Source organism: Labeo rohita, chromosome 12 (genome assembly GCF_022985175.1).
Source record: "Labeo rohita strain BAU-BD-2019 chromosome 12, IGBB_LRoh.1.0, whole genome shotgun sequence".
NCBI lineage: Eukaryota > Metazoa > Chordata > Actinopteri > Cypriniformes > Cyprinidae > Labeo > Labeo rohita.
In genome coordinates, this window is record NC_066880.1 from 23,587,050 (window position 1) to 23,603,610 (window position 16,561).

Here is a 16,561-nt window from a genome sequence, read left to right on the forward strand (position 1 = left end):
TCATAGAAATTAATAGAATTTTAAGAAAAGTCGGAATTTCTATAGCAAATTCTTGGCGAAGAGATTTGTTCTGCAAGATTTTGTGGGCAAAAAGGTCCATTGTCTATTGTTAATGGTGTAGCAATTTTTATTGGTCAAAACAGTGAATTTGCTTGACCAAGTTAACTCTGATTTAAAATCTATGCTAAATCTAAAACTCGCTATGCACATTTTCCATTTGAAAAGACTGAATTTCAATTGTGAAATTGCACAAAGCAAATCTCAATGCACTTTTATGCTCATCTCCAAAATATTTCATTGCTCTTTGTGTGTGCATTTGCTATAAAATGATTTTAAAATGATCGCTTATGTTTCACAGAAATCTTGCTTGGAGGAGTTTATATTTTGGGAAATCCTCAACTTTGCTTTCCTCAGAATATTAACTGGAAAGACACTGTTACTACAGTTGAAAACAAACTGCTGCATCTTCAAGATATCCCAAAGAACTGTGAGTTCACTTCTACAGAATGTTGACATCATACATTAGACCGTTTAATGCGTCACTGTTATTTCTCAATAATTTTGTTTTTTTTCAGGTCCTGTTTGTTCTTCAGCTTGTCAACCAGGCGGATGCTGGGGAGAAACAAATCAGGACTGCCAAACATGTGAGTGTCACAGACATATTGGCCTGTTTTTCCGGTTTGATAACAAAAAATTTGCTTAGAATTGGTTCAGTTTAATTGGCGCTAATAGCCTTGTCTGCACTGTTGTGAGTTCGAATCCCAGCTTGAGGACCCTACCCGATCCCACCCCCCCTATCTCACTCCCACTTTGCTTCTTGTTTGTTCTACACTATCCTATCATAATAACTGCAAAAAATGCCAAAATAATAAAAAACTTTTGAGACAATTACATGTACCTCTTTCTCTTCAGTGACCTCTGTACATTGCTCATCTGGCTGTTTGCGCTGTAAGGGTCCAAAACCCAACGACTGCTGTCATGTGCAGTGTGCTGCTGGCTGCACAGGGCCCAAAGACACTGACTGTCTGGTAAAAACATCATAATTATTGCATTATATCATTCACATATAACTGAAATGAATTAATATCTGTTTTGCCCAATTGCATCTTTAGGCCTGTCGTCACTTCAATGACAGTGGGACATGTAAAGACAACTGCCCCCCACCCACCATCTACGACCCGAACACCTTTCAGTCCAAACCCAACAAGGACAAAAAGTTCAGCTTTGGAGCCACATGTGTTAAACAGTGTCCCCGTATGTCAAACTTTTAATTTACTAACAATATATTATATGTAATATGTTCACAGGCCTTGCTTTCTGTGTGTGTATATGATATATGCTGTACTTTCTACTTCTTTAGATAATTATTTGGCAATGGAAGTGGCATGTACAATGGTTTGTCCCAAAGCTAACAAGGAAGTCATCACTGTTGAGCCAGATGGCCAAGAAACACAGAAATGTGAAAAGTGTGAAGGAGAGTGTCCAAAAGGTTGGTGTAGATTTGTGCATGCATCTCTCTGTCTTTACATATACTATGTCAGTATAATTTCTCCTACTCTTAAATTATACTATTAATTTACATATGTTATGTCTGTTAGTGTGTTATGGACTAGGAATGGGAAACCTTCAAGGGGTGTCAGTGGTGGATGCCTCCAACATTGGCATGTTCGTTGGCTGTGAGAAAATCTACGGCAGTTTGGCTTTTCTTTCAGACTCCTTCAAAGTGTAAGCAAAGATATTTGTTCAGCTAAAATGTCTTGCTTCAGTGGAAGATATTAAGAAAATTTTCCTACTAAAAAATATGAAAGTGATCCATAAGATGCATACACTATATTCACACAACAGATATAATTTTCCCCTCTGATGTAGCTCTCAAACTGCTGTTTGCTATGTTTGCATCCACATATTTTTATGCAAAATGTTAATAATTTTTTATTCGATAAGGAAATGTGCGTAAACTAAGATGGAAGCATTTACAGGCTAAATTCCAATTAAAAACTCACATGACTTTGCCTCAAAAGATCATGTGATTGAATAACTGGACTAACCAACAGATCAATCTCACTTCATCTAAAATATTGTCATTCTGAAATGCCTGCGCCAAAGTCATCAAAATGATACAGTATAATTACGTCCCAGAACTGTCTCTCATAATTGCATCACAAAATCATAAAATAAGATAACATAAGAGCATTTGTTATAACATTTCATTTGCTCTGCTATTAAGCATCACTGGCTTTCACAGAACTATGGAAGAACTTTTTATTATTTGATTACTCATGCATTGTGCCAATTTTCTAGTAAGTAAATACTTTGTTCTCTTAAACATGTGTGATTAAAGTTTCCACAGAAGTTTCATTCTCACATTTTTATGGAAATGTAGATTGACTTTGAACTTGGTATGAAGTGTCTTGACATGCTAGTTTTGAATATGTATATGTTTTTATAATACTTTTTAGAGATGACAGCCATTGCTAAGCTATCATTATATGGAAAAGAGCAGCATTAAAGCAGCAAAAGTTCACCTTTTGTGTTTCACAGAAGAAATAGGGTCATAAGGGTTTGCATTGACACAAGGGTGAATAACTAGCTGACTAAATAATTTCTTCTCATTTCAATTTTTCCATGCATGACTGTGGTATTGTTGTACCTATTGTTACACTTATTGTACTAAAAAAATTTTTGTTGTTCATACAGAAATGCAGCTACCAATTCATCTGGACTACAGTTGAGTGACCTGGAGAAGTTAAAGACAGTAGAAGAAATCACAGGTGAAGATCACAGTTCAAATTGACTCACATATAAAGATTATGAAAGAAATACAAATCTATACAGCAGATCCAAAATGCGTACAGTTGAGGTCAAAAGTTTGCATACACCTTACAGAATCTGCAAAATGTTAGTTATTTTACCAAAATAAGATACAAAAAGCATGATATTTTTTATTTAGTACTAGGTAAAATATCTTATTAAGGTCAGTACCAAATAAAAAATAACATGCATTTTGCATGATCCCTCTTATTGATAAAATAAGATATAATATTAACATTTTGCAGATACTGCAAGGTGTATGTAAACCTTTGACCTCAACTGTATTGATAACTAAAATCTACACAACAACGCTACTAGCTCTACCAGTCAATCATGAAATGAAATTTGCATTTGCAATAACATTGTATTTGTATTTTAGGATATCTGTACATAGATACATGGCCAGATTATTTGCTTGATCTGAGTGTTTTTGAGAACTTGAAGGTGATCAGAGGAAGAATGCTTTACAAGTAAGTATATCTCTGTCTGTTTTTGGTTCTTACTTTAAATGTAACTCTTGGTTTTTTTGTTCCATTTTCTGTTTAATAATTCTCTTTTAACACGTGATTTGCTAGACTATTTACCTACTTTTCTTGTTTGTCTGACGTCTAGTTACACTTATCAAACCTGCAGTTTCCTGTTAGTTGTAAAGGTTAATGATTATCCTGTTCACCTGCTGCAAGATCAGTTTTCTTTGCTTTCATTGCTTCAAGTCAATTCTAACTAGCAGACTGAGAAAAGAATGCACTTAGTTTATTTATGAAAGTTAGGTCATTTTAGAAGTCAAAATAAAGATTGACTCAAACAAATGGGGCTATAATTAGTAGCTTTACCACCTAAAACCCACCAAGAACAATTCAGAAAAAAGAAAGAACTTTTGCACAAGCAAACTGGTCTGTTTTTCTACCTAAATGTATAAATCTATTAATCACATTGCCTTTGTTATCTAGTTAATGTATCTGAATCATCTTTCTCTCTCTGCAGGGGTGTTTTCTCTTTGGGAGTTCAGTCTTTGCAGATCGAGTCTCTCGGGTTGCGTTCCTTGCGCAGTGTCAGTGGAGGCATAGTACTGATTCATAACAACTCAAGACTGTGTTACACCTCCTCTCTGCCCTGGAACTCGCTGCTCCACCCCACACAGGGACCTAACCTCATCAGCAATAACAACCAAGACCAGCAAACATGTGGTAAAAGCCCATTCTTATGTTTGTCTGAGGACCTTGTTGTTTTTTACAGTTACAACATAATTAAAATATTATGTACACAATTTCCATTAAATACTAGCATTTTAACCCCATAAAGCCTAATGTATCATATTTGATATCCACATTTCTTAGGCCTTTAAAAAAATTATCTTATAAAATGTGTTTGTTCCTACTTTTTAATTTTCCATAATGAGTAATATACCATTACATTCTTCTCTCCGTAGTTTCAGAGGGGAAATTATGTGACCCCCTGTGTGCGGATGCAGGCTGCTGGGGGCCAGGACCCAGTCAGTGTGTGTCATGTGTGAATTACAAACGTGGGACGGAGTGTGTGGAGCAGTGTAATGTCCTACAGGGGTGAGTACTGTATGAATAATCCGATTTTTTTATTTGATTTTCGTGCTTTATTTACTTACTAAAATACACAAAGGGATCATACAGGTTAATAAAATGTTGACTTTTATAAAAAGGGCTTTACCTTTGTTTCAGTTTCAGACTTTGTATATATCAATAACTGCTATATGTCATACAATAGAACTCTTACTGTTTATCTTCATCAAATGAATTTCCTACAGGTCAGTGCGGGAGTTTGTGGATGGATTAAACTGTGTCCCTTGCCATCCGGAGTGTAAACCTGTCAATGACTCTGCCTCCTGTACAGGCCCAGTAAGATGTTAATGCAAAAACAAATATGTGATGCGATCTAGGTAAACCCAACACGTGGTGAAATTGTACCTTTTTTAGGTTTTGATACCATATGAAAGGTTCGAGCCCTTTCCAAAACTGTTTTTATTTTGTCCATAGATTGAATGAAACCAAAGTTATGGCTGTCTTAAGTTGGCTGATAGCTATGATTTTCAAGAATGGAATTTGAGAAAACGGGTTTAAAGTGAGACGTCTTTCAATTTCAATTCACAGGTTTAACGAGAGCTGTCTGTCAAGTCATGAGCGCTGTATTGCATCATTACACAAACAGACTAACGTCTGTTTTCCGTTGTTTATCATGGGCATAGTCTCCGAACATTTAATCACCCCTTTTATGTTTAGATCGCATGAAAAGTGTACCTTAGTGAGATGCTATCGGTCTAATCAGAGTCAATGATTTATGCTAGGCTATGCTAAAAGTGCTACCGCCAGACCCAGAGATCGGCTGAATGGATTCGAAAACAGTAAAACTCAACTGTTTAACTCTAGAGGAGTTGGACAATGAGCCTATTTTCAAAAAAACTGGAGTGTTCCTTTAAGTAAGCAGCTTCTTCAGACTGTGTTGTTGCGCTCCACCATCTCACGATATGAAAAATTAATTAATTAAAAACTTTGCATGCTGTAGTTTACACAGGACTGGCTGAGAATGTGAATTGATACACCTTTATTAAACATGTTACGTGGTTTATTATGATAGGTGCACTGTTTTTGTGGTGTTAAGAGAAAGCACCTCAGCAGCGCATTCTTAACCTGAGAGAAAGACACAGTCATTTCTGCTTGCTGCAATAAATTGCTATTTTTCTGCACTAAACAAGTGAATTTTGCCAAGATATTTTCAGAGATGATAGACAAGGTTTATAGAATAATAATTTAATAAAAACCCAATTTTGACAAAAAATTGACATTTTATCTATTTTTTTTCTTCGAATTTCCTGAAAATGTCCCAGCGTGACATTCGTCGGGTTTTCCAACATCGCATCACATATGTAATATACATAATATTTAATAAATATATACACAAACATACACACACACTGGTTTCCATGTTTTATGGGGATATTCCATAGGCATCATCGATTTTATACTGTACAAACTTTTTTACAAATTTTTTATCCCCTTACCCTAATCCTACCCTTAAACCTATCCCTCACACAAAACTTTCTGCATTTTTAACTTCATTCTGTATCATTTATAAGCTTGTTTCCTCATGGAGACCCAAAAATTGTCCCCACAAGTTCAAATATTATTGGTATTACTATCATTGTGGGGACATTTGGTCCCTGTAATGTAACTTACATTAAAGTTTAAATTGTGTTTCTTGCACAGGGTCCAGATCACTGCAAGGAGTGTATGCACTTTCAAGATGGAGACGTGTGTGTCGAGCGCTGTCCCAGTGGGGTAAAAGAGGACCAGCACACTGTTTGGAAGTACTTCAATGCTACGGGACACTGTCTGCCCTGTGAGACCAACTGCACCGTCTCGTGAGTCCCTCGCTGAGCCTATGGACTGTGATTCCACATTTTTTAATCAGGTCATGTGCAACAATTGAAGATTTGGAATTAATTTTCTGTTGTGTGTTTACCGTCAGGTGTCCACTGGATGATAGGGGGTGCCCCATCCAAAAGAAAACTGGGTAAGACTTAAATTTACATGCATTAGTAGTGTGTACACCACTTTTAATTCTGCTTACAGTATGAACAAATCTCTAATCTCAAGTGTTAAACGGCATCATTCTTAAAAGACTGAGTATGTGACTTCTTGAAAAGAGGTGGACTGCTTTTCTAACAATTGCACAGTCTTGCTTAAATCTAATTGGTTGTTGCGAAATCCTCGCAGGCCTGGGACAACAGTTGCAGTCACAGTTGGTGGAGTGTTTCTTTTCATCATTTTGCTGGCGCTGCTGGTGTTTTACCTGCGACGACAGAAGCACCACAAAAAGAAAGAAACCAGGAGGAGAATGCAACAGGAACACGAGGTCAGATCTCTGCAGTGTGTTTCATTTGCATGCAGGTTGCTTATTTTAAAACTAAGAAAACATACTGTAACTTTCATAACTCAAACTCAGTACAAAAGAGCATTTACTGAAACTAAGCGGCAAAAATGACTCATTCTGAACGTGTCCAACTTTCTTTTGCCAGCTAGATGAATGCATTAGGATTTGTCTGCCAGCATTTACACAGCAAAGGGCCTATTCTATGTTTAAAAACAGCTGATTTTGAGTTTGACGTCAGTATGTTGCAAGTTCTCAGCTCAGTCTTCGTACATAACATAACATAGCACATGCAAATACTGTGTAAAATAATGCATTTTAATTAGAATTTATGTATTTTTTTAGTACTAAATGAGTTTTAAAGTTATATACGTCATTTACAATTTACAAAGTATTTACTTGAAGTCCCTGTGAGACTTTTAGTTAGTAATGTCATTTGCATTTTTTTTCGTCTGGCATATTTGGTGGTTATTTTCACTGAGCTTGTCACAGTGCATTATGGGATTTCATTTTTAACGAAGGATAGAAATGTCCAAATAAGGCATCTTCGAAGGCAGCATAAGTATGCTGCTTACCTTTTGCCTTTTGCAAAATGTCTATGATGATGAAAGCCTGCAGGCACCTGACTAACAGTAAGAGTAAAATGTGGAACGGTCGGCCAAGCTGTGTGGTGTTCCCTATTAAAAGTAGTTGGTTATTTCTTCTGTTTATCCCGTCTTGTTTGTTTTGACTGCTTCACATGTTTAGTACTGTAGTCTTAAGGCATCTCATTTTTTTCCTGAAGCTGGTGGAGCCCCTGACCCCGAGTGGAGCGATGCCAAACCAGGCTCAGATGCGTATTCTCAAGGAGACAGAGCTGAAGAAACTCAGAGTGCTGGGTTCTGGAGCCTTTGGCACAGTCTATAAGGTCAGCTATCTGTTACCATTCCTGAACATCTCAATATTAGTTGTTCAGCTGCCACATACAGCCCTGAAATATGTGAGCAACATACTGCCATCTTTGCTCATAAACACATTTTTTATCCAGTCACCTGAGCAAAGAATGCAATCTGACTAATTCTTCTAGAGCTGATGGAAAATGACAGTGCTTACTAGTAATAGCACCACAAAAAAACTCTTAAGGCTGGAGTTATTAACAGCTTGCACCAGCGCAAACTGTCTTTTGGCATTAAAATAGTACTGTTGAGATTTACTAAAGATGTGCAGTGAAGAATTAGCACTGAGAAGGCATGGACACAGTTATTAGCCCTGTTTAGTAAACCTGGCCTATAGTCTCAAACCCTGTTTTAATGCCTATATAAATTCAGCAGATGGGGAAAATGTTCATATTTTTATTTTTTATTTCAATTTCTCTAAAACTGGCAAAAGTAGAATGTTTGAAGTTTTGAATGGCTATTTATTATGGTCTTTATATGAGCAGTGCACAGAGGAATTACACAGAGGTTTTAAACATTTAACCTGATATTTTATTTCTCTACATCAGTGGTTCCCAGATGTTTTTGTCAGCTGAACCCATTAGACGTAAATCCTGTGATTTTAATTTAATATTTTAATAAATTAACAACACATTTGCATGTTTATGATTCTCTGATGCCGGTTAATGGTCACATGACATGCAAGAAGTGTTGGGAGTAGAGCTGTAATCAGGCCTTAAAAGTTAGGCCCGAGAGTGCCCAACAGAACTTCGCAATTTCGCAACAGAATTCGGCCCGAGCCCGACAAGTACATTTTGATTGAGAGCTTTTTAAAAGCCCGAACCCGTTTACAGCCCAGTATTATTCAAATGTGCGCAAGCACACAGCTCTTTTGCCTTCTGTCAAGAATGAGTCATTTATACATGTTTTAACATAATTCATTCATGACTAACTTAGGCTATAGGCCACTTGGAAGTTGGAACAGAAATAAAATAAGTCCAATGTAACATCATTACATCTCAGCACTCTAAATAGGCCTAGGCATACACTAGGCCAATGAGCCAATAAAAATGAGTCTTTCTTAACAAATTAAATTAAGATAAATTCTAAATTAAGATGGGTATTTGGCAATAACGAAATTAAGATAAAGGCTTCGCGGGATTTGCTTCGCTACTTCTCTCAACAATCCTGCCTCAACGCGACGGTGAATAGCAGCTGAAATTTAATAAAAGAATAATACCAACATTAGCCTATATACTCTGTCTACATTATGCATTTAAGATTGAATCCAAGGTAGATGGCTTTAGCGCTGTCCTGCGCTCACTGATGGTGCATCCAGCAGCGCTGAACACCCTTTCACTGCTGCTGCTACTGGCCGGGATGCATAGTACTGATCTGGCTAATTTTGCAAGTTTTGTAAATTTTGCCAAAACGTAATCGCCAGAGGCAAGCCTCCGTTTCACCTCCTCAACATCCATTTTTGCATCTTTCTTGCGCTGATCAAAACACATCACATGACCACTCATTTACAGCGCAAGCCGGAGCGCAAGCCTGTGCCCGGCCCGAGCCCGTGTAAAATGATATAAATTAAGCCCGAACCCGACAGGACAGGACAAAGATCTTCAGCTCTAGTTGGGAGTAACGCATTACAAGAAACACAAGTTATTAAATTCAAACCCAGCTCAGGTGACACAAAGCAAAAACAACGTATTGAAATTCCTTTCTATAAAAAGTAACTAAGCAAGGTAAGGGTAACTTAGTAAGGGTTTTAATTTGACTTTGTTAGTGGACAAGGATTCAAACCTCTAGTTGTGATAGTGTAGAAATATATTACTGTTTAAAATTACTTTAAAGTGCTTTAAAATAAAAAATGAATATTTAGTAATAGTCATGATAGTAATTTTATTATTATTTACTGTGAATCAAGCCACCCTAAGATACTAAACAAACACTGGATTGTAAGCGTCTCGCGTGTAAATGAAAATTACCATACTTCACTCTGAAATACGCAGTGCATCAGACTGCGTATTATATAATTAAATTGTTGCCTTTGATTTGATAATAATTGCACTAAGCTATATCTGAAATTTATTTATTTATTTATTTTCATTTTACATTTAATATAATTACTTATTAGGTTCTTATCAACTTTACATTCTTAATGTAGTTCAACCCCATTCATGCAGAGTTTCTCTCATCTCACCAGGGTGTCTGGGCTCCTGATGGGGAGAACGTCAAGATCCCAGTGGCCATCAAAGTTTTGCGTGAGAACACCTCACCCAAAGCCAACAAAGAAATCTTGGATGTGAGTGTGTTCCGTACATTACCATATTTTACTGTAATATTGATTTCCCTATTAACAACTTTTTCATATGTGTTATAGTTTTCTTCCTAATGATGTGTTTATTTTATATGTGGATATGTGTGACTTTTTTTATATGTGCATCTATTCACAGGAGGCATATGTGATGGCGGGTGTCGCGAGCCCATATGTTTGCCGTTTGCTGGGTATCTGTCTGACATCAACAGTTCAGCTGGTTACTCAGCTCATGCCGTACGGGTGCTTGCTAGACTACGTCAAAGAGAACAAAGACCGCATCGGTTCTCAGTACCTACTCAACTGGTGTGTACAGATTGCTAAGGTGAGACATCTACAGAATGTTTGTTTCCCAAAAAGATTTTGTAAGGCTATGGGGGCGAACCTAGGTCCGTCCACAGAAGATAGTTTCTGTGGGTACTGACTTTTCACAGACTTATGCAATTTAATACACACACTGAGCCACATCACAATTTCCGATATAGTTTAATAGTCAATAGTTTAATAGTTTAAAAGTCATATTTTCATGTCTGTTTTTTGTGTACCCAGGGAATGAGTTACCTTGAAGATGTCAGGCTGGTTCACAGAGACCTTGCAGCTAGGAATGTTCTGGTCAAAAACCCAAACCATGTGAAAATCACAGACTTTGGGCTTGCCAGATTGCTGGACATAGATGAGAAGGAATACCACGCTGATGGGGGAAAGGTGTGTCTACATGTTGCTTTGGTTGAACTGCTGAAAGTCAATTTTGGAAATTTTTTAAACAGTATTTATTCAGAATATGATTATGTGTATGTGCTGAATAGGTGCCGATCAAATGGATGGCGCTAGAGTCTATATTACACCGGAAGTTTACTCACCAAAGTGACGTATGGAGCTATGGTAGGTATCCGCATGGGTTTACAGTTGCTCTGCTGTAATTGATAACCCTCTGGTTTAAAATAACCTTTGAGGCTTGCCTCTTTCCATCTCAGGGGTGACTGTGTGGGAGTTGATGACCTTTGGCATGAAGCCATATGACCTTATACCAGCGCGGGAAATTCCAGACCTACTGGAGAGGGGAGAGAGACTCCCTCAGCCGTTCATCTGTACCGCAGATGTATACATGATCATGGTCAAATGTTAGTGTTAATTTTTTATGATAGTAAGGATTAACTGATAAGATGTGTTGAATATATAGGGAACCTTTTTGACCATATGACCCTATGCCAGGTTGGATGATCGATCCTGACAGTCGACCACGATTCAAGGAGCTGGTGGAGGAGTTCACCGTCATGGCACGTGATCCCCCACGTTATGTAGTCATTATGGTGCGTGCATTTTTAAAATTTTGCCTTCATGAACAATAGGAATAACATAGGGCTGCAACTAACAACTACATTGAAAAAAAAATGATAAATGAAAATATAGCTGCAAGCAGCGATTACCAGGATTCAAGCGCTTTAAGGCATTTAAGCACATATGGAAAAAACATTATTAAGCAAGCCTGTAACCGCTTAAATCAATTATTTAAAAAATTATTTAATTAAGAAATATTATTAGAAATATTATGTTTTTAACGTTTATTACTGTTATAGTGACAACTGTGGTCCGATCTCCTTAAAACTTTGCATGCTTGTTTAGAATCACTTGTCGCCTGTGCTCACCAGGTTTCGTGAAGTTTTAAGTTTCCTTTAGGCTTGATAGGATTTCGGGTGAATTGGACAGGCCCCTTTTCTATAACGAGCCCGTTATAGCTTCCCAAAGGGTAAATTTCAAAATTTTTTTAGAGAGTCCAGCGAATTGTACTGCAGTGTTTTTTTCCAGACTGAGTGAAAAACCTATGATTAGTTTACAAAAGTAGGTTTTTACATCTTCTTAATCGTTTAACAAATGTTTTAACAGCAGTGGTTCTAGAGCCAAAGTTGTCCGGAATGAGGAGTTCTATCATATGATACGAATATCGCGTGTATGTGCGAAAAAACATACACAATGTGCAATCTTTTACGCCCTTGAAAAATGTGATATTGCCCCCCCAGTGACCAATTTCTTTCAAACTTCTCATAGATCTTTGGGGCCGTTAGTCAGACAGGCCCACTGAGTTTCATTCTAATCAGCCTATGTTAATCTGTCTAATAGGCGCTCAAACTTTATTGGCCAATGGCAGCTATGTTTTTTGAGATATGCAAATGTTATGAGTGATATTATACTTTTGGTCGCTGTAGGCCGATTGGGGTGAGCCTTGATGGCATTGTAGGGGGTGTGAATACTACCATTTCTCCAAGTTTGGTCTGCACGATCGGTTTTACGTGGAGATCGCTGATTCTTGGCCATTCTAACAATTACAATAGGGTTTCAGCGCTATGTTTTTAAGTGCTGATATTCTCATGCATAGTGCAAACTGAGCAGTAATGAGGTTTGTTGTTTATCATTTGAAGTAATAATCCTGTTCTTTTGCAGTGCTGCTTTGACATAGACATACATTGTTATTCATTTTTTTCCTGATTTTTTCAGAATGATGATCAGATGAGTCTGTCGAGTCCTGTTGATAGTGAGTTCTTCCGCACGTTGCTGGCAGAAGAGGGGGGGAATGTGAAGGAGTTACTAGATGCGGAAGAATACCTGGTGCCACAGACCGGCGGCATCTTCAACACACAGGGAGAAATGAGAGCCAACGGACCCAGCAGACACCACTCTCACCGGGTCAGAGATGATTAATAGAATAATAATATACAATATATAATAATAGATCATAATTATTTATGCCCTTTTCATTTTTCTTCTGTGGAACACAAAAGGAGAAAAGAATGTCTAAAGAGTGTTCATGCTGCTCTCTGTAGTGACCAGGTGCTGAGAATGGGGAAATAAGCAGTTGAAACTGTTTCTGGAATTATAATATTAAAATAGAACTACATGTTGTTTCAGGTCAAGCAGTCCCTAAACTGCTAGGGTAATGCTTGTACTATTTTAACAATCATATGACTTTTTTTTTTTTTTTTTTTCTCCAGAGTACAGATCAAGGCTTAGAGGTAGATGGTATGCCAAGCGGGAGGGATTTGTACTCTTCCGTCAGCACGCTGGGGCAAAGTCAGTACCCAACTCTTCCTATGAGGGCATCAGCCAATGGCATGTGGACTGGTACACAATACCCACCTCTGGTACGGAGCATATCACACCGTTCAGCTGGAGGCCAATCAGACTCAGTGTTTGTGGACGGTTACGTGGAGGACAATGGCCCTCCATCCAGTCCTTGCCGCTATTCTAAAGACCCCACCATCCCCAACGGCATAGATGGAGAGCTGGAGACTGACGGTCCTGTCAGTTTCCTTTCACACACACTGCCACGTGGAGCACATGCACAACCTGGTGAGTGAAATATATCATTTGCAGAAAATGATATATATATATATATCAAATATGTATTATTTATGTATTATATTATATCTAAATAAATGAAAAATGAAACACTAAATGTCTATTATCGGCCATGCACTGATACGGTACCAATATATTGTGAATTCTAACAATTTTAGTGAATGATTATTTTAATTAAAGGAATAATTCACCCAAAAATAAAATTACCCAATGATTTACTCACCCTCAAGCCATCCTAGGTGAGTTCTTTCACACCAATACAATCGTAGTTATATAAAAAATGTCCTGGTTCTTCTGAGCTTTACAGTGCCTTGCGAAAGTATTCATACCCCTTCATTTTTTATGTTTCAGCCTTAACTGCTTTAAATTACTTTTTTTCCCACATCAATTTACACTCAATACACCATAATGACAAAGCAAAAAACAGATTTATGACAACTTTGCAAATGTATTAAAAATAAAACACTGAAATAAGTACATTGCATAAGTATTTATACCCTTAACTCAGTATTTAGATGAAGCACTTTTGCAGCTTCAAGTCTTTTTGGGTATGATATGACAAGCTTCTCAAATTTGCATTTGGCAATTATTTTCCATTCTTTGCCTCATCTTTTCCCTCTTTAAGCTCTGTCAGCTTGGATGGGGGCTGGCAGACATTTTTAAGTTTCTCCAGAAATATTTTATTGTGTTCAAGCCAAGGCTGTGGCTGGACCACTCAAGGACATTCACATAGTCATCTATAAGCCACTCTTGCTGTGTGCTTAAGGTCATTACCCTGTTGAAATGTGAAACTTCTGCCCAGTCTGAGGTTTTGAATGTGCTGGACTAGATTTCTTTAACGCTATCTCAATATTTTGGTGCACTGAGCTTTCCTTTTACTCTGATGAGTCCCCTCAGTCCCTGCCGCTGAAAAACAGCACCACAGCATGAGGCTGATACCACCACACTTTACTGTTGTGATGATACTGTGCAGGTGATAAGCATCACCTTGTTTCCTTCAAACATGATGCTTGGAATTGAGGTTCATCAGACCAGAGAATCTTGTTTTTTAAAGTCTGAGGGTCCTTTAGGTGCTTTTTTTTTTTTTTTTTTTTTTTGCAAATTCCAAATGTATTTTCATGTGTTTTCACTGAGGAGAGGATTGAGTTTGGGCACAGACCAAATTAGTGGCATGGCTTCTGTAAGGTTCTTCCCTCTGCATATATGATCATGGAGCTCAACTAGAGTGACCATCAGCTTCTTGGTCACCAAGCCCCTTCTCAATCAGTTGCTCAGTTTGGCCAGGAGGCCAGCTCTAGGAAGAGTCCTAGTTGTTCCAAGCATCTTCCATTATGGATAATGGAGGCTACATGCTTCTGTGAACCTTCAATACAGCAGAAACTTTTTCTGAACTCTTCCCCAGATGTGTCCCTTGACGCAAGCCTGTTTCTGAGCTCTATAAGCAGTTATTTCAGTTTTAATTTCTAATAAATTTCCAACATTGGTAAAAAAAAAAAAACTGTTTTGTGCTTTGTTATTATGGTGGATGGTGTGTAAATTGATGTAAAAAGTAATTTAAAGCAGTTTAACATAAGGTTGCAACATAAAATGTGAAAAAAATTAAGGGGTATAAATACTTTCGCAAGGCACTGTATAATGGTAGTGAATGGGTGTTGAGATTTCGAAGTCCAATAAAATGCATCCATCCATCATTAAAAGTACTCTACATAGCTTCAGGGGGTTAATAAAGGCCTTCTGAGCAAATCGATGCATTTGTGCAAGAAAAATATCCATATTTAAAACTTTATAAACCATAATCTCTAGCTTTCACTAACTGTCATACGCACAAGAGAACAGCGTTCCAGCAAGTGACATAGGATGTAGCAGACGCGGTGATGAATGCAAAAGGGCTAAGGAGAGAGCAAAACAAAACACCAGTCATGAATTAGAAATACAAAATGAGGATTTGTGGAAAAAAATGTAAGAGGTTTTCAATATAGGCCAAGAGGAGTCTGGTTTTCCTTTCCTATGCTAGACCAGCATATTCTCACCAGAGCTTATGCTATGCCTACGTCCTCTGCATTTTAAAGGAGAACTTCCAGAACAACAATTCACAAATAGTTTACTCACCCCGTTGTCATCCAAGATGTTCATGTCTTTCTGTCTTCAGTCGTGAACAAATTATGGTTTTTGAGGAAAGGATTTCAGGATTTTTCTCCACATAAACAACTTCACTGGTGCCCCGAATTTGAACTTCCAAAATGTAGTTTAAATGCAGCTTCAAAGGGCTCTAAATGTTCCCTGCCAAGTAAGACGGGTCTTAAAAAGCGATCTGTGTTTTTATTTTTTTTTTCAGAAAATAAAAATTAGTATACTTTTTGAGTACAAAAGCTTGTGTAATACAGGCTCTGGGATGCACGTTCATGAGGCTACATACTTTTGAATCACAACGAAAGGTCACGCGGAACATAGGCGGAACTACAGACCCAGTGTTTACAAAGCGAACACGCAAAGACTAAGAAAGTGCAAGTAAGTCAAACGCTGTTTACAAACAAGGTACAACGATGTCGGCCGATTCTGAAGTTGTAGAAGAACATAAGATTGAGTTTTTCGCCATACTCTACCTTTCTGACCCTGAGTATTTGTAGTGGTGATGGGAAGTTTGGATCATTTTACCGACTCAGACCTTTGAGTCTCGTCCAGCAAAATGAACGAATTCTTTTTTCGAGACATTTTGTTCATTTTAGCAAAATATAATTAAAATGTTACGTGTTACTTCCCTAACACATCTACTGCTTACACAAACGTTGATCACACTACAAACAAGGCAAAACTATAATGCTATAAGAAACAGAAAAGATAAATTCATTGTTTACCTGGGTCTACTTTAGTCTATGATTAGCTCACCTCACCTCTTATCTGACAAGTTTTCAGGTTTGAGTCGTTCGTTCATTACGTGACAGCCCCATAAGATGAACGAACGACTCGAAAAACCCGAAGACTCAAAACAGGCAAACTAATTTCAGTACAGAACCTAATAGGACTGAATGAATCATTCCCCGAGACGACTCGTTCTTCTGGAGTCACATTAAAGATTCGTTCAAAAAGAACGAATTGTTCAAGAACGACCAATCACTAATTCGTAGCATTGTGGATGCGCATTCCAGAGCCTGCGCTACACAAGCTTTTGTGCTTTAAAAGTTTTTTTTTTTTTTTCGAAAAAAAATGACCAATTGTTTTGCTAGATAAGACCCTTCTTGCTCGGCTGGGATCGTTTAGAGCCCTT

The 16,561-nt window shown here is 37.7% G+C and overlaps 1 protein-coding gene across 1 annotated transcript in view; it reads left to right on the top strand.

The window, feature by feature from the left end:
• Window positions 1-16,561, top strand: part of erbb2 (erb-b2 receptor tyrosine kinase 2) — a 40,299-nt gene that overhangs the window by 18,810 nt on the left and 4,928 nt on the right. The window contains exons 4-26 of the mRNA XM_051123642.1: window positions 359-487; window positions 576-644; window positions 913-1,028; window positions 1,113-1,254; window positions 1,361-1,489; window positions 1,599-1,725; window positions 2,698-2,771; window positions 3,191-3,281; window positions 3,796-3,998; window positions 4,241-4,373; window positions 4,592-4,682; window positions 6,048-6,202; window positions 6,310-6,354; window positions 6,558-6,696; window positions 7,496-7,618; window positions 9,832-9,930; window positions 10,082-10,267; window positions 10,492-10,647; window positions 10,749-10,824; window positions 10,917-11,063; window positions 11,155-11,252; window positions 12,436-12,624; window positions 12,930-13,287. Of these exons, the coding sequence (XP_050979599.1) occupies window positions 359-487; window positions 576-644; window positions 913-1,028; window positions 1,113-1,254; window positions 1,361-1,489; window positions 1,599-1,725; window positions 2,698-2,771; window positions 3,191-3,281; window positions 3,796-3,998; window positions 4,241-4,373; window positions 4,592-4,682; window positions 6,048-6,202; window positions 6,310-6,354; window positions 6,558-6,696; window positions 7,496-7,618; window positions 9,832-9,930; window positions 10,082-10,267; window positions 10,492-10,647; window positions 10,749-10,824; window positions 10,917-11,063; window positions 11,155-11,252; window positions 12,436-12,624; window positions 12,930-13,287 (3,075 nt within the window). The remainder of the gene's footprint in view (window positions 1-358; window positions 488-575; window positions 645-912; window positions 1,029-1,112; window positions 1,255-1,360; window positions 1,490-1,598; window positions 1,726-2,697; window positions 2,772-3,190; window positions 3,282-3,795; window positions 3,999-4,240; window positions 4,374-4,591; window positions 4,683-6,047; window positions 6,203-6,309; window positions 6,355-6,557; window positions 6,697-7,495; window positions 7,619-9,831; window positions 9,931-10,081; window positions 10,268-10,491; window positions 10,648-10,748; window positions 10,825-10,916; window positions 11,064-11,154; window positions 11,253-12,435; window positions 12,625-12,929; window positions 13,288-16,561) is intronic.